Raw genomic sequence first — 24,490 nt, 5'->3', positions numbered from 1 at the left:
ATTAAAATATTAATTAGCTTATTTTAATTTTTAATATTTGAAAATCTGATAGGAGGAGTAAAAATATTTTATTTTAATCATTTTAACAATAAAATAATTTAAGGTGTTTTGTATTGCTTGAATATGAGGGAAAAAGATTAAAAACCTGTTTGAAATTATTTTTATTTTATTTTTTTGAGAATTAATATTTTATAAAACATGTTATAAGAATAAAAAATAATGAAAATAAATATTTTTTTATTTTTTATCCTCTAGAACACCAATACCAAAATATTTAAAAAATATTTTTATTTTTATTTTTAACAATATTTTTTAAAAATACGTTATTAAATTTTTTTATTTTTTATTCTTAAAAATAGAAAATTATTTTTAGAATACGTCGCCAAACATATCCTAAAAATAAAATTACCCTCATTCTAACTTCATTGAAAAACGTTCCACTATCGTGCGCCGGCTACGCGCGATGCGCACACCCTACTGCTTTTAATTTTACCTTCTCGTCTTCAAGAAGTCACACGCGAAGCGTCCTCCGCACTTTGCGTATCCAAGTCCAACTCTCTTTCCCCCTCAGTGGTTAAACTGCGTTGACTGGTATAAAATCTCTCCTTTTTTTTCAACTTCCTTCTCCAATTTTCTTCTTTCCAACGCACCACCCTCCTCTGCCCTAATCTTCCCCTCCCTTTCGCCGGAGAACTGTCGCCTTTACCCTCTGCCGATCAACGCCGGTTCTTATCTCGTCGGCGACTTCCTTTTCAGCCTTAGCTGTTTCTTGATTTTGTTCTCTGTAGGTCCATCTCCGGCCTTGTTACCAAGATAGGGTTCAGGAAACCCTAGGTATTTTCTTTGCTATTGGTGCTGCTGCGGGATGAGCTCAGAGATATGTTTTGGAGTCCTCCAGCTCATTGGCTTATTTAACCTTATATTTGTCTCGTTGGGTGATTACTGATTAGTTGGCCACTTTCCTTGTTTTTTTTCCCCCTTTGTGGTTGCTGTTTGCTTTGGAGAGTTTTATCGATATGAAGAGGTTGAGGTCTAGCGAGGATCTCCATTCGTACGCAGACAAAAATGGCTGCAAGGATTCGAATCTGAATCGATCCTCGTCCTCTTCACACCGAAGCTTTTACTACAAACCTGAGAATGTACGGAAGGGATTACTTTCCTCATCGTCTTCGGCGTCTCGGTATGACAGGGATCGAACGATGGATGAGGATCGGGAAGGCTCCCGGTTGGTCCGGAAGCGATCAGACCATGATTTTGATAGTTTTGATCGGAGAAAGGGGTTTGATCGTTACAGGGACTCTGGAGATAGTAGAGGATACGGAGCTGGAGGGGATAGGGGTTTGATTCGGTCGGAGAGTTTTTGTGGCTCTAGGAGGGATTTTCCGAAGGGCTTTCGGTCGGAGAGAGACCGGTCCAGGCGGGAAGGCAGCGTGTCTTCGTGGCGGAGATTTGGTGGTGGATTAAAGGATTTTGATGACAGTGGCAGGGGTAGCAGGGTCGGACTGGAAGATAGAGTAGTGCGGTCTCCGAAGAGTTTGAGGGATGTAAAATCCCCGACACGGTCCAGAGATTCAGAGAGTGATCAGTCTAAGATGAGGTCTCCTCCGAGAGGGTCAAGAGATGCAAAGTCGAAGTCGAAGTCTCCATCTTGGTCCAAGGATTCAGAGAGTGAACAGTCGAGGAGTGAGCAATCGAAGAGTGTTGAGGTGAAGAAAACTGAGGAATTGCAGGTTGAGAGCCGGAGTAGTAGTGAAATGGAAGAAGGAGAACTGGAGCCAGAACCCATGCCTGAAACAGAACCACAAAAGGCTTCGAATGCTGCACCTAAGGATGAAGACCAGACCTCTATTCCTTTGAACGCTGCTGAGAAGGAGATCCAGACTGAAAACCAGCTCAATGAGACAGATACTACCATGCATGAAATACCGGAGGAGCTAAATAAAGAAGAGGCAAAACCAGAAGAGGATACCAATCCAGCTGAACAGAATGTGGAGAAAGATGAAATACCGGAGGAGTTGCCAGATCTTCAGAGTGATCCAACTGTTAAAGTGCATGACACTGAAAATGAAATTGAAACTTCTGTTCATAATGATAACAAGGAAGAAGACGGTTTGAAAGTCGAAACCTCATGTAAGGGGGAAACAAAGGAAGGTGGCGAGCAGGAGAAGCCATTGCTTTATGAAGAGAAGCATAAGCAGGACAAGGGTAGAGATCTTGAAACCAGCGCAGACTCTGACAAACCAGAGCTACGGAAGGAAGTTTCAACAAAAAATGAAATGCTTAAAGCAGATGGGAAAATGACGGAGACTGTGACCAACAATGTGAAGGATAAAGGCAAAAGTGTCTCTGTTGCCCCTACTGATATTGCACATCCTTCTGAAGATGGTTTGTGGAATGACAGAGGACCAAGAGATCTCACTGCATGCTCTGGCGACGCCATGGAAGGTCCAAGCACAAGGGGCTTTGAGTTGTTTTCCAGATCTCCTGTTAGGAAAGCGGAGCAAACTGACCAATCAAGCCTTAGCAAACATAAAGGTGGAAGTCTTTCAATGGAGGGGCTTGATCTTTCTCTTAGCTTGCCTAATGTTTTGTTACCTATTGGTGCCCATGAGACTACACCAGCCCCTGGATCCCCCAGTCAAGCTCGTAGTGTACAGTCTTTAAGTACATTTCGTACCAACTCAGAAGGATTTACTGCGTCAATGTCTTTCTCAGGTTCTCAATCTTTTTATCACAATCCAAGCTGTTCTCTCACACAAAATTCTGTCGACTATGAACAATCTGTTCATAGTCGCCCATTATTTCAGGGAATAGATCAAGTTTCTCATGGAGGCTGGCAAGGTCAGTCTCAGACTGATCCCAAACACAAAGAAATTCCTTTCTGTCAAGGAACCTTGATTAATGGCACCGGCACTTTTTGTCAGTCTCAAGCAACGTGGGGTATTTTGGATGGTCAAGCTGTGAAAGGTCAGCCTTCTAGGGTTCTAGAAGGTAGCTCAAAAATGGCCAGTGGACTTGACAGGCAATTGAGTTTTCCTAAGCAGCTGTCAGGACAGTCAAGGCGCCACGATGATGTTAGATCTCCTTCACAGAGTGTTGGTTCTCATGACATTGGATCAAGTTATAGTTTCGACAAGAAGAGAGAAATGAGAGACAGGAGTAATGGTAGTTTATATAGATCTGCAAGCCAAAAGGATCAAGAACAATTTCCAATGGGTGGAACTGAGTTTGTTGAAGCAATCATTGCAAAAATATTTTCTGAACCAGTTCTTGTGATGGCTAAAAAGTTTCATGAAATGACTGGGCAGTCTCTATCATGTTTGAAAGAGAGCATTTGTGAGATTATGCTTAATGCAGAGAAGCGTAGGCAAATACTTCCATTTCAGAAAGTTCTGCAGAACAGGTCTGATATAACCTTGGAGGTTTTACTAAAGGCTCATCGAGTTCAATTGGAAATTCTGGTTGCTTTGAAAACAGGTTTAACTAATTTTATTCAGTTAGACAACAGCATTTCGTCTACTGATTTAGCCGAGATCTTTCTGAACTTAAGATGTAGGAATCTTTTATGCCGAAGTCAGTTGCCTGTGGACGAATGTGATTGCAAAGTTTGTGCACAGAAAAATGGCTTTTGCAGGGAATGTATGTGTCTTGTTTGTTCAAAGTTTGACAATGCATCAAATACATGTAGTTGGGTCGGGTGTGATGTTTGCCTTCATTGGTGCCATACAGACTGTGGATTACGTGAATCATATATTCGAAATGGACACAGTGCTACTGGGGTACAAGGGGTAACTGAGATGCAATTTCATTGTATTGCCTGTGATCATCCTTCAGAGATGTTTGGTTTTGTCAAGGAAGTGTTTCTAAATTTTGCAAAGGATTGGTCAGTTGAAGCTCTTTGCAAGGAACTTGAGTATGTGAAGAGAATATTTTCTGCCAGCAAAGACTTGAGGGGGAGACAGCTGCATGAGGTTGCTGGTCAAATGCTGCTAAGGTTGGCAAATAAGTCTAACCTTCAAGATGTTTATAACCACATCATGTCTTTCCTAAATGGTAAGTATTGGATATCTCGATGATTAAATAGTTTTACTGTCTCTTTTGATTCCATGTTTGCAGTCTATTTTTGCAGCAGTTAAATCTGTGCCTTTTTGTCTACGGAAAAGCAAGCTTAGTGATTTATGAGAACCAAATGGGTGTGTTGGTTTATCTTCACTTTGAGCAATTACATTCCATAGTGCTTGGTTGCCTTCCATTGAGTTGGGCCAGTTGAGAATGCATGCCACATATGCCTTTTCTTTTCATAATGAGATAGGGTCAGCACTTGTACTGCAAGCTGTTCTTGCTGTCTGCATAACATACATGAAACAAATTGTTGGTTGAAATCTGAATTGAGTAATTGTCTGAAGTTTTGTATGGTGAAATTGTCGTTCTATTTTTTAAATTTGATATTTTCCTTTTTTTACATTAAAAATTAAAAAAATAATACTAAAACTCCAATGCTGACTGGTGAAGCCTGACCTTCACTTCAGGGGGTATACGGGTACGTCAAACTGAACAGCTTTAATAAGCTTAACTAGTGTTCCCTGTGGATTTCTGGAATGTTCTTGGTGAACATTCCACATTGTTTCAAGACTTGGTAATCTTTTGGCCCTTCATTAATTTAGACCACCATCAACATGCAATATAAAACAGCTTAAAACTTTTCATTAAATCTAATTGAAGGAGCCAGGACTGAGTCGTTTTGCTTCAGCAGGTTTTTCTTTTTCTCTTTCCTTTTTTTGAGTTTTGGGCATTATATGGAATTCATCTACTGATATTATCACGTGTTATTTTCTTTCTATTGAGTATAAATAGGAGTTGAATGAAAATAGGCTAGACAATATTTCGTGGGTGCAACCAATCTTTTATAGGAAATTAAGAAATCACACATCATCATGAAATTATTAAATATTGTTTTTTGAAAAAAAAAAAAAATCTATTGGCATGTATTTCCTTCATTGAATTTTTGCGACACTAGCAACTATAGCATTTGTAGAACCGAGTTTCATGGAGCTGATTTATGTTTATCATTATTGTTATTGCAGATGGAGATTCTTCCAAATCAGCCTTGACACACAACTTTCCTGCGAAGGGACAAATTAAAGAAAAGAATGCAGTTGCTGAGCCCAGTCAGGAAGCTGCCTGGATGAAATCTATTTATTCCGAAAAGATGCCTTTGTTAGAAAGGCCAGCAAACATCCTTTCGAGCTACGACCGGAATGATAAACGGACTCCACCACAAGAGTTGCCGATGAATGTCCAAAAGGATTATTGTTTTGATGAATTGGAGAGTGTAATTAAAATTAAACTGGCAGAGGCTAAATTGTTCCAAACACGTGCGGATGATGCCAGAAGAGAAGCTGAAGGCCTGAAACGCATTGCTCTTGCAAAGAATGAGAAAATTGAAGAAGAATATGTTAGCCGACTCTCAAAGTTGCGATTGGCTGAGACTGAGGAAATGCGTAAACAAAAATATGAAGAACACCAGGCATTGGAAAGAGCGCATGTGGAGTACTTTAACATGAAAATGAGAATGGAAGCAGACATTAATGATTTGCTACTGAAAATGGAAGCGACCAAAAGGAGTCTTGCCATGTGAAAATTTTTAGTCTAGCTCTCAGGTAAATGAAATGTTTGATTATGAAAATTGTAGGTTTTAGTTTTAGTTCATCTTATTATTGTGAGTTTCTGTAGTTCTTGGTTTCTAGGTGTATCTATTTGTTGTAGTAGTTCATTTTAGTTTTGTTCTGCTAACCAGAATCTGCACAGAGATCACAACAGTTATTAGTCTTATAAAAACAGTTCCATTCAAGAAAGCAATTTAAAGAAATGATTATGAAATTTGAACATATGCTTAAAAGACTTCCCAACAGTTATTACTCAATTCACTGCATGGATGTCTCTGTATTGCAAATCCAAGGGGTTATATCTACATTGCTTCTGGAAATGAGAGCCTGTGATATGGTCTGATCCTTGCTATAACTTAATTTAAAACAGCCTGTCAAATGAATATAAACATTATTTTAGCCTCTGTCCGTTTGGCAACGTGTTAGTGTGTGTTTAGATAGCATCTTAACTTAGGTTGGGATGTTAAAAGTGCAAGTAATCATGTTTGGATGACAAAAAACACTCAACTAATGTTAGGATCCAAATGAGTGTATTTCACATAGCTAGATGGGGTAGCTTTTACTAGGGCTGCACAAAAGACTGGACGGCACTGGACTTCACCCTAACCTGAAGTCCGGTCTCTTTCATGAAAAAGATTGGGTTAGGCAACCCGTAGTCCAGTCTTGTCTAGTAATAACCCGAAGATTAACAGGACCGGACTTAGTCCATAGGACTGGGAGACTGGTCCTGTCAGTCCAGTACTCACTTAGCTTTTTTTCCCTCTTTTTATTCTATGAGAGGCAATAATCCATTCCAACATAATAAACTCAATTAAGATAGTAAAAATACTTATAATAATAATAAATTCATAATAATTTCTAACGATAAGAAAAAAAATATTTTTGTTATAGTCTAAATTATTTAAATTTATAAATTTTAATAAAAACAGTACTCAAAAAATTCAACAACACTATATTACAATAACAATTTAGAAACAAACTTAATAAATCTTTATGCAATCATCTCCTTAGCATCAATTACACTTTAAACATTTGTCAAAAATAATTAATTATAATTATAATAAAAAAAATTAATAGGACTGGACTGGACCAAGTGGTCCGGATGCCTGGTCTCTTGTCCAGTCCAACCCGAAAAAATAGTCTGGTCTTTTTAGTCCTTTTGGTCCTGAAGGACCAGTGACTATACAGACCGAACAAGACTGAGACCATCTCGGGTTGGACTGGACCAGACAGGACTGGGAGACTTTTGCACAGCCCTAGCTTTTACAATGAGCGTAGGCAGACTAATGGTCGTTGGGGAGCATTTTATGCTTCCAAACGAGGGTCCGTCTACTTCCTTCCATGCTCCTTTTCAGTTCCACGCAACTCCACTCCTGGGGACAACTTTTTGACTTGTAGTGATATGTTGAGATGACTGTTGGTTGAATGAGAATAAAAAAGAGGACAGGAATAGGAAGAAAATAAGTTTGGTAGTGTTAGACCATAGCTTAGCCCATGTATATCAATTCATAATTTTGCTAGTCCATTCATATCAATTCTTTTAGAGTTTATATAATTTGGACTGGTTGGGCTTATTTTGGTAGATTTAAAATATTTTACCTTTTTTTAAAAAATGTCATAGTTAAGTCTGATTTTAATTTTTTTCAAGTAAGTTTGAGCTGGCTTGTTGGGTTTAACTTTAATTACTGATTCTAAATTCTTTTGCCATCAACTTATAGTTCATATTAATTGAGTATTTTGTAATTTATGAATTTATTTTAGCTTTTTATAATTGAATTTTTAAGATTTTTTACTTATTAATTCTAATTTTAAGTTTAATATTTTAGACTTATTAATTAGTCAAAACAATATATTCAAAAAAATTCATGTTTATTTTTATCATTAAATATTTTAATTAACTTTTGATCAAATCATTCAAATAAATTTTAATTTATATAACTAATTTTTTTAAAAAGGTATTTAAATATAAATTAAATTACATTCACGGACTATTTTATTAGCTTCAGTTGAATTATAACTTCAATTATAATTTTTTTAATTCGAATACACACTTAGTCATTTGACTGGCCTCACTAGGATTTGCGTTTTCTCAAGACAGTTTCATCTGTCATTTATTTATTTTTGGTTTTTATTGTCTATTATTCTCGTGTTTAATCTGAGTTCCATAGCCTGGGCCAGTCACATCGGGTGGGCGTTAGCTGATATTCTTTCCGTTTAATATTATTTACTAAATTTCTAATTGAATTAAATTCAAAAGGTATTTTCTTTTCAAAATACCATGTTAAAAATATTAGGTATTTTGGGCTTTTCATAGTGTAATTATAAGGTGTAATTAAAAATGTAGTTAATAAAATTTTCTAATTAACATTAAATAAGAATAAATATAAAAATTCATTTGGAAGTGTAATTTGATTGAAAATATCTATAATTATGGATGAAGGGAGTATTAATCTGATGGATTATAAGAAGACTCCAAAGGAAATGGGATGAAGGGAGTACTAATCTGATGAAGGGAGTATCTATAATTATATTTTTTTTCCCAATTTCTTTTTTTCTTTTTTTTTTCCCCAATTTCTGGTAATAATAAGTTGTTGACTCACAGCCTGTTCGGTTTTTCGTCAAAAGTCTATTTGATCTTATATTTGGAATGTATTTTTGTCAAATCAAGAAAAAATTATCTATTATGTCAGGTTTAACTTGCGTTCTTTGTATTGTCATTTTGGGATGGCTTGTTCAGAGTTGATTTAGATGGTTTACATTTTATTATTTGAATTAGAATAGAATTATTATTATTGTAAAAAAGAATTAAGGATAGAAAAACATAATTTTTAAAATTGATATTATTAAAGATAGTGATTAAAATGGAAGAGAAGAATGATTCAATTTCAATTTGTTTACCAAAATTTTGCTAATATCAGTGGTACGTATGGGTTTAACTCACTCGAAATAGATGGCTAAAAATGTGTTTTGGGCCTTGAACAAGACAGATTTAAACTGACAAATTAATGAATCTAACTAAAGCTCTTCAAAATAACCATATATTCTAATTCAAGTGTATTAATTGAACTATATTCTGGTATCAAATCTTCGCAATCTGTGAATGTCAAGAATAATGCTCAAGCTCAGCAGACAGACAAATACACGGTTAGGAATGGAATAAGAAATCATTTCAGTTCATGTAGTACAAGGTTATGAATGACAATTGCTAATAAGAAATCATTAGCAAAATTATGTTATTTTTCAGTTCACATTCAGTTAAAAGTTGTCGCAAATCTTAAGAACGAGCTGACAGCTCACTTGAGCAAGATACTCAAAGACTGTCTTCTCCATCAAAGTCAGAATCCTCACTAGCCTCACCATCATCTTCAGGCTCACCGTCACTTTCGCTTTCACTCAATACATATGTTTGTGGTCTGCGAATAACCCTCTGAGGTCTAGCTCTTGGTGCTGCTGAAACTTCAACTACCTCATCTGCACCAGGCGATGTAGAAGCAGAACCAGACATTTCTTCACTTTCAGTTTCATTTTTGTTTGAAACCTTGGCCAGCATGGAACCACTTTTCTTGTTAAATGGGGATTCTCTCATCTTCCTTACTTTCTTCTCCGGTGAAATCCCTGAACCATCCGCTGCTGGCTTCAACATGTCAGTAATAAATTTCTGACTCAGCATCTGAGTTTTCTTGTTGGCTGCCACACCTCTCTTCCTGGTGGCTGCTGCTGGCTGCTTTTTGGCAGCATTCTGAGCAGCAGGTTTCCTACCTCGCCTCTTTTTCTCTGGTTCTGGGACAGGCTGCTTCTGCAACTCAAAATCATCATCTTCTTCTTCATCATCGCCACCAACGTTTTCACTATCAGAGCTATCCAAAACTGTGACAGCTGAGGACTTATTTTTTGCGGCAGCCCTTTTGCCATGTTCTCTCTTTCCAGCAGCAGGCACATGGGGTTCTTCAGTTTCCATGACTGCTTAAAGCAGATAATTAAGTTAGCGTACCACTATATCAGGATAAGCAACATCCTCATACAGAAGCTATCGCATGAGAACATTTTACCAGTAGAATTATTACTCCCAGATGGTCCAAGGTTATATGCAGCAAGGCGTTCTTGAAGGGATAGCACTTCATCATCCTCATCATCCTCGTCCTGATGACAAGTTTCAGGTCAGGTTAATGCTCACAAGGGCCAAGGCAATATACATGGGAAGAAAAGGTAAAATACTTTACATACCTTCTTCTTAGTCTTAGTAGGAACTTTCTTGGTAGCTCCCCTGCCTTTTGGTTTAGCAATCTCAGCAGGTTTCTCTGATGATGCGAATGAAAAGAAACCCAGATGGACATTAGAATTCTAAGCTTCTACTCATGGCATTCTAATATGCGTTCAAGATAATACTAGCAATTAAAACTTACCAACTTCCATTGAAGTAGATATTGTTTCAGTCTCTGGCTCAACGACTTTATTGTTCTTTCGCGGTCCCCGCTTAGAAGGAGCTTTTGTGGGAACAGCCCGACCAGTCCTTTTATTTGCTTGACTTGATCTCTTCTGCTCCTCCTCTGCCTCCTTTCTGTCCAAATCCTGAAAAATACCATCACATTAACAAATGAAACTCAACACTTTCAAGTATAAGAAAATTAATGAGGTTGGATATTGTCCCCTACATCAAGTTTCTTCTCCAGCTCATCCAGATCCGTCAACCACATAGTCGTTGGTGGTGTGGCCTTCAAAATCTCATACTCCCTGGTCTTTTCATCCTTTTCATTTAGTAGCTTCTGAACACTTTCAATAGTCAAAGTTCCTATTGACATTGACAATAGATAATCGTAATCACCAAAACTTGCTCTTTCAGCATTAGCAGCCTTTGAGCCATTTTCCTGCTCTCCAGAACTGTCATTCTCCTGTTCTTCTGAGTTGTCATCATTCGCCCCAGCAATTTGTGGTTCTGCTGATTTACCTTTCCTTGGCATGGGAGTGAAACCTTTCTTCTTCAGCTCCATCAACAAATCAGCCTTTTTTCGGTTACTCACAACAATCTCTCCGCTTACGACCCCTAAGATAAACCTGACTTTGTTGTCCAACACCAACAAAAGTCGTTCAAGATTGCCTAATTTATATTTCTGCATTTCAACCAAATTGAGTATAAGTTCTTCCCTCATTAAAGCCTAGAGATGAAAATATAATCTTATGACCGTCATAATAATCACTTACCTTTCTTCTCTCATAATACTCCAGCCTTAGCGGAAAGAATTCCTCGAGAACTGCATAACAAAACACATGAACAATTACTACAAAGGAGCCAAAAGGTGGGGGGGATAACATTCCAAGTAGATGCTCCGAGTCTCATACTTTGTTCTGGGGCGTCATATTTCTTAATCTTCCCCTCTGCATCAAAAAGGTGCATGTTGCTTGTGCTAATTGTACCAGTCAATTTTAACTTCTTTAGCAGGCCTTCCTGCATGATGGCCGTTATCTTGTCCTGCTTCAACCTGACTTCTATATTTACGGTCGCATCGTCACCATTTTGCCTGAAATCCTGCAGACAAGAAAATATTGTTCTGAATAACATAAAATGAGACAAACAAAATTACTATGAATATGTTTTATTCTTTATCTAGGTTGAGGCATAGACACTTCTAAAAGAAAGAGCCATGCCTGTGCCTTATGCATGGGGTGCTTGTATAAATCACAACAGATGGACAATTAAGCTAATCACACGTCATGATTATGTTAGCTTACCTCGATGAGTGTATCCTTGGCATTAGGTGTCCCATCAGTAACAGATTCAAGGAATTGCTTATAATCTTGAGTCCACCTACGGATAGGCAACTCTGTAATCCTGAAAATTTGCTCATCTTCTTCCTCTATCATACCATTGACGATGTACCCACCTTCCTTAGCACTTCTCTCGATGATTCCTTTAAATCCTTTGTACCATGGATCCATGGGCACAACTTCCTCACCATTCAACAAGCGCCTAACATTAGCGATGATGTCTCTTGGGTTATAATTCGGAATGAAGGAACTCCACCCAGTGCCAATTCCTTCACTACCATTGACAAGAACCATGGGTATAACTGGCATGTACCTGTACACAATCATTAAAGGGATATAATTTGGTTAGCTGGTTCCTAACTCAAAATGATTCATTGCAAAAATTAGGAGAGAATATAATACCAGTTCGGCTCAATGGACTTCCCATCTTCATTAAGATAGTCCAGAAGCTTATCATCATCCTCTGAGAAGAGACACCGAGTTATAGGACTAAGTTCAGTATAGATGTACCTAGCACTTGCATGATCTTTGCCACCCTATAAGAAGCAATTGACCATCAAAATACAAAATATGAAGTTAAAGAAGCCTCAGGTTCTAGGCTGCTAGCACAGGAAGGATAGATTAATTTGCCTTACCATGTTACGAGTACCAAATTGACCGTTTGGTTTAAGAAGGTTGATGTTGTTACTGCCCACAAAATCCTGTGCCATTCCAATAATAGTGGTAGCAAGACTCTGCTCTCCATGATGGTAAGCTGAGTGCTCAGACACATAACCAATGAACTGGCCTACTTTTATTTCTTTGAACAACTTTTTCTTGAATGAGCAAAAAAGAATCTTCCTCTGACCAGGCTTGAGACCATCAACCATTGAAGGAATTGACCTTTGAAGATCCGCCCTTGAAAACAATATAAGCTCTTTGTTGACGAAGTCTCTGTAGTTTATATATTTTGCCATATGATCACGGTGAGTACCAGGCTGCAAGAACAAATGAGGTTGAAATGATATTACCGATGAGCATCATATAATGGACAAAATTAATTGATTAGTCGAATTATATCAAACCTCAAAGTTACGGATCCAGGTCTTCCTATCTTCTGCTTTCTTCTTGCTGAATGCCAGCTCAATTGCAGTCCCATCCTGCTCATCTTCCCAGACAAAGTCTTTCCTGTGCTTATCAAGATCTCTAAAGTATTCTCTTCCTTCCTGGGGAGAACTTGTTCCCAAACCCTGTAGGGAAAAGAAGCAGATCAGTGCACTGAAGCAAAAGCTAGAGCAGATGGTGGTATTTCAGACATTAATGGGGGTTTCATGCTTACAAATCAGATCAGACAACAAACCTTATAGTACTTTATCTTCCACCCATTAGCATTACTCCCCAAGTTTTCTTTCCATGATTCGAACTCTGGCATGGAATAAAATGATAATTTTGTCCCATTTGTATGGAAGGCCTGTCGAAATTAGACAAAATTGAATAACCAATCCAACAAAGTGAATGTACTGCTGCTTTGTCCAGAATACGAACCCTTATAATTGGAGTTGTAAATTCAACCAAGAAAGATGGAACTTTCAGCAATGAAGGCCAGAAAGAATGAATGAAGTTGATCAGAAGCCCTTTGATGTGGGAACCATCATGATCCTGCACCAGTAAAATTTAATTCTCAAACTCCCAAAAAGCGCCGAGACCATTTACTTGCTTGTGTCTAAAGGAACTCTCAAGGTTTTGTAAAGAGAGAACAAAAGACAAACCAAAAGTCCGAAGTGGCTAACCTGATCAGCCATGATCATCAAATGACCATATCTCAAAGACTTCACGTTGTTATACTCCTTATTCTGCTGCAGTCCCAGAATCTTCTTGATATTTTGAATTTCTTCATTCTCACCTATCTGTTTGCTGCTTGCCTCCCGTACATTGAGCAATTTGCCCCTTAATGGAAACACACCATAATAGTCACGACCCACGACCGAGAGCCCAGCCATCTTCACAGGAGTTAAAATAGGTCAGAATTATTGAACATAATGTGTTTAGTACTATTGTTGTTAATGAAAAAAACCCTTACCGCAAGAGCCTTGGCAGAATCTCCTTCTGTCAATATCAAGGTACACTTCTCGGAATTTCTTCCTCCTGCATCATTGGCATCCTCAAGCTTTACAATCCCACGGACTCTCTGAGTCTTAGTTCCATCAGATTTCTTCAGATCTTTGCTCTGCTTGAAGTCTGCCCATGATAAGAGGGTGTCCACAATTCCAGAATTTGAAACTGCAAGAATTTATTTCAACAAAACGCCAATCCTCATCAGTTTTCTTTTTAAATAATTGGTGCCATAGGCCCATAAGCAATTTTTACTTGTCGAAGGTATTGCAAGATAACAGTGTTATATCTTGACGAACCTTCCTTCAGCATTGATTCTGGAACATCACATTTGGAACCAAAACTATTTTGACGAGTGGTAAGAGTTTCTTTAGTTTGAGAATCAAAAGCAGGGTTGTCAATCAGAGCATTGACGAAGACCCATAAATGATTCTTCACATTGTGCGCTTTGACATTGGCATCCTTTTTCTTCTTGTTAACTTTATTCATCACATAATTTGTGATTTGATTAGTAATGTAATCAACATGAGTTCCACCCTTGATTGTATTAATTGAATTCACAAAGCTGACCTGGGAAAACCGATTCCAATTCAAATTACAAGCAAGAATAGGTATTAACAACAACAACAACAACAAAATAGCACGCTTCTTTACTTGATAAATTCTCCAATACCTGTTGAAATTGTCCATCACTTAAACTGGCACAGATTTCCCACCTGTCACCTGCTTTTGCATGAATCCTAACAATATTAAAAATAAGAGAAATGAGTATGGTTGAAATGAAAAATCATCATAACAATTCTCAAACCCAGCCTCAGAAGCCGAACCTTGGAAGGGGCACTGGTCTGGATTTCTCAGCTGATTTCAGATAAAGATCAGCATAATCACGGAACGATTTTAATCGAATTAAGCGCCCATTAAGTTCAACCTTCACGGTCTTTCCAAGACAACCAGCTAAGTCCACCACACGCTTCTTCATTAAAGCAACAACATCTTCTTCCAGATAGCTCATTTTGAACTTTTCTAAGTCAGGTTTAAAGGAAACCTTCGTCCAGTTCTCACCCTCTTTACATTTTGTTATGGCCGGCTCAGACTTCTGCCCCATGTTGTTGGAAAATACCTTTCACAGATAAAGAACCATTTAATTATTTTAGCGACAAACGAACTCCACGCTTGAAAAATTTGGTTGCATACGGAATTATAAAGCTATACAGAACATGAAATATCCATCCACGGCAAATTTACGTAGATCAAGAATTCAAGATGAAAAACATATTAACCAGGAAATAAACTTTGGAACACGAAACTATGTCAACCCAAAGGAACATAAATATATTCTGATTTCACATGTCTCCCCAGCCGAAGGACCTGGTGCAGTTCAAAGAAAGACGACCAAGCTCGACATGTTAAATTGAATAAACAGACACATTGAAGATTTCGAGTTTTTTAACCACAAAATGTTCAAGTTTGTCTGTTAATAGAATAGAACTAAAAATTGAAAATGAAGAAATATGCGCTACAACATAAATTAGCACAAATTTTCAAATTCTAAAAGAAATGATTTATTAAAATCCGCAATACCTGTTTATACTTCTTCTGGCGCTTCCCATCAGCTGTCTCGATCACGAACTCCGTCGAGAATATATTAGTAAGCTTCGCACCATACCCATTACGACCACCGGTAGTCTTCTTCACGTTATCGTCATAGTTACTGCTGGTTAGTAGATGCCCGAAAATCAATTCGGGCACATAGACCTTCTCCTCCTGATGGATCTCCACAGGAACACCATCCCCATTGTTGTACACGCAAATCAAGTTCTGCTCCACATCGATCACAACCTTGATGGAGTCCATCTTCGGATCCCTCTGTTTGTTATCGGCTGCATTGACCAATATCTCATCAAAGATCTTGTACAGACCCGGGACGTAGGTCACAGGGCGATAAACCATCTCATCGTTCTCGTAGACCCAAAGGGTCTGCGTGTGTTTCTCAATAGATCCAACGTAGGTATCGGGCCTGAGAAGGATGTGCTCGAGCTGGCTCTTCTTCTGGTACATCTCCTCGATTGTTTTCCCCATGTTGACATTGTTACTGGTCTGCAAAGGGCGACTCGTTTTCCCTTCCATGGCGATTGATTCAGAGAAAAGGTGTTCGAGATTTGAGCGAAGAGCCTCAATCAGACACAGAGGAAGTGTCTGAAAGAATTGGAGTTGGAGAGAGCAAGCGAAGCGAGATTCAAAACCCTGCGAAGGAGAAGAGAAGGGAATATAAAGTGAGGGTCTAAACTAAAGCGGCCATGCCCAACGGTCATGTCCTCTGACGACTGACGAGTTTAAATTTGAATTTGAATTCGACTTTCGAGCGGGACTCTGCATTTTGAATGCGTAGGATTTTGTACATTGCAGGCATCCAACGGTTGTAATTAGCGTAGAACTTTTTTGTTTTTATTCCAAAAAAGAATTGGGCCTTTATGGGCCAAGTTATTGGGCTATGATTTCTGTGGCTTCCACATCAACTTGAGCTTTTAAGGCCTAAAAAAAACCAACTTGAGGTTAGCCACATTAGATTCTAACTCCATTTTCTTATTTTCTGTAGAAAAAATCACAGTCAAAGATATTATCAATGAAAACTAATAACAAGTCTCATTCAAAAAAATAATAATAAGTTTGTATTTTTATTTTAATAATAATTTATTTTATATTAGTATTTTTTTGTGAATAAGTTTCTTGTCAAATATTTGAATGTAATTATTCCTATTCTTTATGTGGCCTTGGCCAGGAAGGAAAAGGATAAATGAAAAAATGCCAGGTAACAAATTAAAGAATCTAAAAGTTCAACTCAATTAATAATGTGTTAGAAAATTGATAGAAGGATCTAAGTCATATAAAGCCATATTTTAGGGGGCATTTTTCCTTTTTGAAAGTCAAAAGGAATCTTGACAAAAGTGAATTAAAGTGAAAGGAAATATTTATACATATTTGATAAACTCAATATTATATTATAACAGCTCAATTTTAAACATTGATATAGGTTAAATAGCTCTTTCATTATCAACGGCTTGTTGTTCTAGTGACAATGCCATATCTCCTTTTTTAAAAATGTTTGGGGTTTGAACTTGGAGTTGGAGTTGACATGTTTGTATGTGTAAGAAAGTGTATGAGTCTCTCTTTATTACAAGTAAAGACTTAGAGGTAAAATCTAAAAAATAATAATTCCTTTGCAAACTTAAGATAGCATTTGAGAATAGAGTGGACTCAACCCCATATTTGTATACATGTGTGCGCATACAGATCTCAAAATTATTCATATTGTTGAATTGTATGGTCGTATTTCTAGAGCAAAAAAACAAAAAAACAGAGAGGATTAAGAGCTGTTTGAAACTGTTTTTATTTTATTGTTCTGAGAATTGATATTTTATAGAACATGTTTTGAGAACAAAAAAATAATAAAAATAGGTGTTTTTTTCATTTTCCTTATTCTCCAAAACAATAATTATAGAACACTTAAAAGTTATTTTTATTTTTTTATTCTCTAGAACAATATTTTATTTTTTTGTTCTCTAAAATAATTTTTAAAAACACGTTATCAAACAGATTTTTTTGTTCTCTTGTTCTAGAAAATAGAAAATTATTCTCAAAAAAGATTCCAAACAAGCCCTTAATTTTTGTCTTATTTATAGAGTACTTTACTATTTTCTATGTTTATCCTTATATTTCTGTCCTTATTAAATGGTAGGATAAAATTATCAAACATAATTCTTGTTGTCCCTATTAGAGGGTAAAGGTGAAAATTCATTAAATGTTAAGAAAAAATTAATGAAGTTTAAGATTTTACTTAATTTTAGTAAAATATATTAGAAATAATTTATAAATAAAACCAACAGAGACATAGTGAAAATAATGTTAAAATTAAATCTCAAGTTATGCTTATGTGATATTGGTACATCTTCGATCTTCTATAGTTGGATTAATTTACCCAAAAAACTACGTCGTTCAATCCAAGGGAGTTTTTATAACCACGATGTTGTTAATAAAAAGTTATGGATGGAATGAAAATGGACAGCTGGCTTGCCTTTACATTCTTGGATCAGTAGCTCTTGATGTATTATGTAATGTTTTTTTTTTTTAACAATTATTTAAATAGTTATTGATAGAAGATAAAATAAATTTTAAAGAAATTGATATTCAACCCATGAAAGGGTTAAATTATCACTAATATTCATAAATTAAACAAGATAATGCTTGAACGTACGTGTCACTTTTTTAATCAAAAAATCAAAATTAAATGCATACAATATCCAAATTAAATGCTAAGTGTTAACCACAGTCTAAAGATAATTTGAAATTGACTTGGAGAATCTATGTAGCTGACAATTAAGATCTATGTTGATAATAAAGTGACACTAATAGTTGTCTTGTTGGTAGAAGAATATCAAATTAAAGCAAGTAATGAAAATGTAATGTAACGAGATCCTCTCGTCCATTACAAAGTTGCAAAATCAAAAGAGAACATAGCAAAGACATTCATTTGCAAAGAAAGGATGACTATATAATTTCCTAACTTGCCTGCAGGTTTGACTCTACAACTCTTCTCCATTCAAATAAATTGCTATGCCAATCTTATAAAAGGAATGATCTTTGTTTTTCTTGCATATGATAAATCATCCTGGGAGGTGGAAGATGTGAGATATATTAACTTTTTTTCCCTCTCTCTTAAGGATTGGATCATCCTTGCCTTGCCATATTGATAGTGAGACCTTCACCACAATAATTTTACATGATCTACCCTTTGGATACAGGAATTTTTTAAACACTAAAATGAGTTAGTTTGTTGTTTTTAGCATGGCTTGAGTTGTGGTCTTGCACTTGAAAAGGGGGGGAAATAATCATGGGAGTTAAGGGTAGTAGTGGAAATTAGCATAAGGAACTGTGGCAACTCTTCTTATTGAAGTAGGCGTGAATATATAAAATATTTTTTAAAAAATACCTCCAACTTGAATTTAATCCAAAAATATTAGATTATTGGATCTTGAATAGTATAAAAAAGAAACAAGTGTAAGAATAGTCAAGGTATTTGGCTCACAACTTTATTCTATAAGTAAAGTGTAAGTACATGAAATTAGTATGAATAAAATGACTTCTTGACATTTTCTTGTGACAAATGTGTTTTAGATAGAAATGAAGCTAATTAACTTTTGATATTGCTTTCATGGGATAAACTCTTGTGTTATTGTGAATGATGCAATTCCTTTTTTGCCACAAAGTGTGCAAGATTATATTAGAATGAACTCGATAAGTTTATCCTGCATTTTTCCTTTCATAAGATGTTTAAAAAAATAAAAAAAAGATTATTTAAATTTTCACTCACTGTAAAAGAATCTAATCTAATCGAGAGACAATCATATACCATGCCGTCCTTGAGAATGGACAAGTAACAAAAAAAATAAGGTAGTGATTCTACCACTCAACATCCAAACCCACATAGTTTAGAAAAAGGCAGATGATGTTATGATAAAACATCACTAGAGGAAAGAGCATTATGGTAAATTTTTCAAACAAGCAAAACATATCTGTGTAGAATCTTTAGTTTTTGTAAGACTTTCCAATTAAATTCGGAAAGCAAGAGTCACTTGCCAGTTCCTACGCACCCGAGCTTCTCATATTTTATTGCATTTTTCACATTTTTTCACGTTTCTTCCTCTCACATGCATGGACCATATATATATATATATATATATATATATCATCGATCATAAAGCTAACTCATAACTAAGCAACCTAGCAGGTCTTGGAACTTTCCAATATTCTTTGTTTCTCCCTAAAACTGATCTCAAATTTTCAAATATCTCGCAACTATACAAGATTGAATCACAGCTTGAAACACCAAAAATTAATCATATTGTAAAGATAAATTAAAACCATTGAAGAACTAATCTTAAAGTTACGATGTAGGTTTAGGGAACCCAATTTTTATACTCACTTCTTAGCTTAAAATATTCTCTTTTGCTTAGATAGTTGGTATGTCTTTGATCACCCACCTCTTATTGTATTAAAATGGTGGGTGATAAGAGAAACTCATCTTTTGTGAATATTTAGCTGTACTTTGTTACTTTTTTCAGTCCATTTGTAATTCAAAAAAAGAAAAAGTTACCATTTTCAATCAAAATCAATAACATAATATTTATAGCAAACTCAAACATGGTAAGTTTTGAATAGTTTAATTTAAGGGGGAATGACAACTAGGTACCTCATAAAAAAAATTAATATCAAATCATAATATTATCATAATTTAAGTTTTCAAATTCAGTACTTATCATCTTAGGTTTCAGCGCTATTTTTTTTAAATCTTAATTTGATTTTAATCTAAAATTAATCACCTAGTCCCTAGCTATAGCTTATATGGGATTATAACTTAGGCTCTCTAAATTTTTTCTTAGTTCAACTTAATCCCTCAAGTTTTAACTTAATTGAGACTTAGTCTTTAAGCTCTAACTCAATATAATTCGGTTTCAATAGTTTTAGTGATTTAAAACATTACTTCCTTAAGTTTTGAAAATAATTTCAGTCCTTATAATTTATTTTATAAAATATAGGGACTAATATATTAAAAGGATTAAAATTATAAAAATTAAGTTGCATCAAGTCAAAATTATAAGAACCCAAATGATCTATTTTTCCTTGTTTTAATTTTTTTTAAATCCATGTAATTTACATCACTAACCTAATTATTAGTAATTACAAATTCATTGAAGTTTTTCCAAAAAAAAAAAGGGAGAAGAATAAGAAGTTGCAACGTCATGTGACCAAATTTTATCCACACACTTTCCAATTCCAACCTTAGCAAATAATTTTTCCAAACAAACAAAAATAATTTTTCTAAACAAACAAAAAATTAAAAGCAAAAGGAAACATCATGATTGATTCAGATTCCAGATAATGGGAATGGCCATAGTGTCCACTGCCAGATGATGTAGTCCCCATCCAAGAAGTTTCAAAGAACAAGCTCAAGTCATCAAAGTCGGTCATAATAACCTTTAGGATTAGGAATTAATTAAAATTAATTAATGCTAATACTTTTGACCAGACTGGCATACAAATAAGCTGAGCCTTGACCAACAGATACGTAGGCTGTTGAATTATATATCCCCAAAAAAATCTTTAATTGAAACTTAGGCAACTCATTATCCCATTGTTGATTTTTTTTTTTGTTGAGAAAATATAAATATTGATTTCTACACTAGTTCCTATACTTTTTTTTTTATTACTTTAAGTCTTTTAAGTTTTATCTGCCTATAACGTTAGTCTTTATCATTGATGGCGGAATTAAATATACTAATATGTACAAAACTCTGTTCATTTTATTATTGAGTTAATAAAATTATAAGAAGTTTAACATTGCATGAGCAAAATGACTACTGACGTTCCTATTTGTCTGCTTTAATTATCGTGTATTCTTCTTTCTAAAGCCTTATCCATTGCACGTTTAAGTATTCAAACTTAACGTCTTTTTCCCCCCCCCCCCTTTGCCTTCAATCATTTTTTTTTAATAAAACTCATTCTAATTTTAAGAAGTTAGCGGAAAAAGTAACGGAGTTTATGTATACAGTAACCACTATTAAATCCTTATGGTCATATTGAAAGACATAGAAACTAATATTACAGACAAATAAAACTTTAAGGTCTTGGAGTAATGGGGAAAAAAAGTATAAGGACTAAGATCAAAATATGCTAAAAGAATAAAGACTAATAACTATATTTTCCCTATTTTTAAATATAAATTTACTGTTTTTCTTATTCTCATAGTTTTCTCTAAATCTAAGTTTAAGATATAATTTATTATTTCACTTGATTCTCTCAATTAACACCAAAGTTAAGGCCTTCTGTTTTTCTATAAGGGAAAATCACACACAAAGACCACTAAAATATATTATTCCCATATAAAGACCAACAACAAGTTATCATTTCAAGAAAAAATAAGTTTCTGTTTTCATTTTAACAATGATCAATTTTTTATTGTTTTTTATTTGTGAATAACATTTTTCAGCAGTTCTTGTGTGCGCGTTTCCCTTTTTATAATCTCGTTCATCTACTACTTCAAGCTTTTCTTCTGATCTTTCAGTGCTATCCTCTCATAGGCCTATTTTGTGTACATATTGGAGGAGAAATGATTATTTGATCTGGGAAACAACCTGAATTCTGAAACAAGAAATATATAACATGATAATTCCAAACAATGAAGAAATTAAGGTCTTTTATTGTAAATCTCAATCATTTCAGCTAATATGAGATTAACAACGGAGCATATATCAGTACGGAAGATTGATTATAACAGAATGAATTTACATTTACTGCATCTATAAGCCACTCAGTTTTCCCATGTGAGAACAAGTCATTTATACTGTGAGAAGCAATATGGGATTGAATCCATGGAAAGTTATGTATCGACTAAAAAGTAGGGTCAATAATTGATATTTTCAGACAAAAGCCCCCACATGATCAGAACCACATTCAATGCGGCTGTAATTTGGCATCATACATACATACATACATACATACATACATACATACATACATACATTAAAAAAAATGGAACAGAGCAGAAAAACATTGCAGACTGAACTGGAATTTGTGTTAGATTTTGGAGCATTCTGGCAAACAAACAGTATTAAAGCAACTTGACATATCATGGGATTAAATTTCAAGACCCATATCATTGAAGATTGAACATAGACAGGATTCTAAAATTTCAAGTGCGTTAGCAATATGTGGGTGTGAGAAAAACATATGCTTTTTATGCAGATGTTGGGATAATGGGAACTGCAGAAAGAAGTTATTCTTTTTTGTATGTTCATGGTTTACACTTTACACTGGCATTCTGAACTTTTTTCTTTTGACCAACCAACGTTTCAAAATTGATTATCAGAGCTGAGAAGATTGGACAACAAAAGAATGAGATTGATATGATATATGAACACTTGACACGATAAAATATTTAACATTCTGGTGTACTATGAAATGCCTGTCAGTCATATCAAGTAAGAGGATTATGTATAAAAATCAGGTTTATATTCTTCTTACATGAATCCACCCAATGAACAAAAACTAAGAGTCTGAGCAAGATTTTTGTTATTCTTTTTTTGCTCTATTTTTGCAAAAAAATTGAGTTGGCTTAGTGCGTGAGAGTGATGATATATGCAGCATGCCATGTGAGGTCAAGCTCAAATCTTCAGGAAAACACGTGTTTTGTCAGACTTCATAGCATGAAACCAGAGAAATTCATATGGCAAAGAGACATGGTGGATCTAAAAGGCCAAACATCAGTTACCATCACTTTTTCAAATCAAAGTTAACAGCTAAGTACACCAATGCTTGGTAATTTTATAGAGAGAGAATCAGAATAGTGAGATCTCAAATCTCAGATCATTCATGAATGAGTGATGGAAAGCAAATTTTCCCTGCATTGTTGAAACAAGTTAACAGCCATAGTTTTTATTTGGTATTCCAGTCTGGTTTCTAAAGACATGCTCGTGAAAATCAAGCCCTGGTTTAACAGACTCAGAGTATTTCTATTTTCTACCCTCGTGGACTTTTCCTCAAACTAAAATAAGTAAACAAGTGATTAAAGACAATGAGACACTTTGCTTTTAGCTCAACTGAACTGATTTCTTTCAAACAAGATCAGGTAATTACAATAATCACAGATTCACGGCACTACGGATAGAAGACCTCAAATTTGACACTCAAATCAGTTAATTAAGTGCCAACTTCAATTCCCATAAATAGTAAAAACGAAGGGGCAATTTCGATATTTCACTTTCAGACACTCCTCGATTGGCCCTTTTCACCATCATCTTGAACGACTCTATTCTCTATCTTTTGTTCCCCTGTTCTCCGATGACTGCTCGATTCAACCTCATGGTAGAGAACCTCATTCGCATGAACCCTCCATCAAAGAGATCTTCCTCGTCTTCTCTTTCTTCTTTCACTCTCGTCCTTAGAAGCGATTTAATAGGACAAGATAAACACACACGCACACATACACTGTTCATGTGCAATTTAAACTATATCATGTCCTGTGTGAGATGCTTCAGGAATCTCGCCTCGTTGCCGGGATCCACCAATTGAGGGAACCAAAATCCACGGTTGTCAATAGATCCAAATTAACCGAGAAATGAAACTCTTCCAATTGTTGCGAAGCTGAAACGCGACCCAAAGGCATCTCTAATCGGAGATTGAATGATCATGCCAGCAAAGGAGCATGGTGATACAGCGTCCGAAGATGTAGAAACGCGTCTTTTGCTGCTTGGCCATCAGAAAACACCGCTTACGGAGGCTCCGTCGGGATTCCCGGTCTGAAGGATGGTGAGAGAATTGGGATTTTGCAGTGAAGTGGGAGACAGCCATAGCCACAACAGAGAGAGAGAGAGAGAGAGAGAGCGCGCGCGCGAGAGAGAGGAATGAGAGGATGAGGTAGACAAGGCGAAGAGGCAAGCGTGGGTATATATTTATAAAGCGTCGGATGTTCGTTGGGTCCCACTTGCACATTTTACAAAAAAAATCTATTCATGGACTCCAATTTCATAAAAAGTGTTTAGGAAATCAAATTCATAATAATTACTCATCTCGTGTATTTTTAATTAAATTTTACTTTTAATAAATTTTTTAATTAATTTTATTTTTTTATATGTATTTTTATTAAATATTTTATAATAAATATAAAATCATTATCAATAAATCACTTTAAAAATAATAATAATTACACTTTAAAAATTAAAAATATTTTATATTTTTAAATAACTGACTTTTTAAAAAATACATTATACTTTAAAAGGAGGGAGTATATAACTATTACTTTTATAATTAAAGTTCTTAAGATTTATAGGCTCAAATGCATGTTAGAATGGGAAAAAAAATTGGTGATGAGAAATAATGTTTGCTATCTTCTACTCCAATAAAAATAATATCAATAA

General features: G+C 35.4%; 3 protein-coding genes across 3 annotated transcripts; 1 reads left to right on the top strand and 2 right to left on the bottom strand.

Moving 5' to 3' along the window:
* Positions 1-543: 543 nt before the first annotated feature.
* On the top strand, positions 544-5,890 carry LOC129313324 (protein OBERON 4). Its single transcript, XM_054956286.1, has 2 exons — positions 544-4,053; positions 5,085-5,890. Exons 1-2 carry the CDS (start codon positions 1,017-1,019, stop codon positions 5,636-5,638), a joined length of 3,591 nt encoding a protein of 1,196 aa, XP_054812261.1. The 5' UTR covers positions 544-1,016; the 3' UTR covers positions 5,639-5,890.
* Positions 5,891-8,705: 2,815 nt separating this feature from the next.
* Positions 8,706-15,807, bottom strand: LOC129313588 (DNA topoisomerase 2). Its single transcript, XM_054956828.1, has 19 exons — positions 15,102-15,807; positions 14,348-14,640; positions 14,194-14,260; positions 13,820-14,090; positions 13,489-13,688; positions 13,199-13,408; positions 12,954-13,067; positions 12,769-12,879; positions 12,494-12,658; positions 12,065-12,406; positions 11,832-11,965; positions 11,394-11,742; positions 11,004-11,190; positions 10,866-10,915; positions 10,319-10,774; positions 10,070-10,235; positions 9,891-9,964; positions 9,716-9,806; positions 8,706-9,626 (listed from the first exon to the last, which is right to left on the bottom strand). Exons 1-19 carry the CDS (start codon positions 15,645-15,647, stop codon positions 8,977-8,979), a joined length of 4,476 nt encoding a protein of 1,491 aa, XP_054812803.1. The 5' UTR covers positions 15,648-15,807; the 3' UTR covers positions 8,706-8,976.
* Positions 15,808-22,960: 7,153 nt separating this feature from the next.
* Positions 22,961-23,984, bottom strand: LOC129314263 (small polypeptide DEVIL 10). The gene has a single exon (XM_054957649.1). The coding sequence runs from the start codon at positions 23,922-23,924 to the stop codon at positions 23,742-23,744; it is 183 nt and encodes a 60-aa protein (XP_054813624.1). The 5' UTR covers positions 23,925-23,984; the 3' UTR covers positions 22,961-23,741.
* Between the last annotated feature and the right edge of the window lie 506 nt (positions 23,985-24,490).

The sequence above is a fragment of the Prosopis cineraria genome, unplaced genomic scaffold, assembly GCF_029017545.1.
Source record: "Prosopis cineraria cultivar Desert tree isolate PC_DT_omini unplaced genomic scaffold, ASM2901754v1 PC6, whole genome shotgun sequence".
Taxonomy (NCBI): domain Eukaryota; kingdom Viridiplantae; phylum Streptophyta; class Magnoliopsida; order Fabales; family Fabaceae; genus Prosopis; species Prosopis cineraria.
This window is presented reverse-complemented; position numbering and strand designations above follow the sequence as displayed.

Excerpts from the sequence above, each read along its gene's own strand:
- LOC129313324 (XM_054956286.1), top strand. The coding sequence starts at position 1,017 with ATGAAGAGGTTGAGGTCTAGCGAGGATCTCCATTCGTACGCAGACAAA. Across the intron at positions 4,054-5,084 it reads CATCATGTCTTTCCTAAATG|ATGGAGATTCTTCCAAATCA; the intron begins GTAAGTATTGGA and ends TTGTTATTGCAG.
- LOC129313588 (XM_054956828.1), bottom strand. The coding sequence starts at position 15,647 with ATGGAAGGGAAAACGAGTCGCCCTTTGCAGACCAGTAACAATGTCAAC. Across the intron at positions 13,409-13,488 it reads ATTCTGCCAAGGCTCTTGCG|ATGGCTGGGCTCTCGGTCGT; the intron begins GTAAGGGTTTTT and ends ACTCCTGTGAAG. Across the intron at positions 11,191-11,393 it reads CCAAGGATACACTCATCGAG|GATTTCAGGCAAAATGGTGA; the intron begins GTAAGCTAACAT and ends TCTTGTCTGCAG.
- LOC129314263 (XM_054957649.1), bottom strand. The coding sequence starts at position 23,924 with ATGGCTGTCTCCCACTTCACTGCAAAATCCCAATTCTCTCACCATCCT.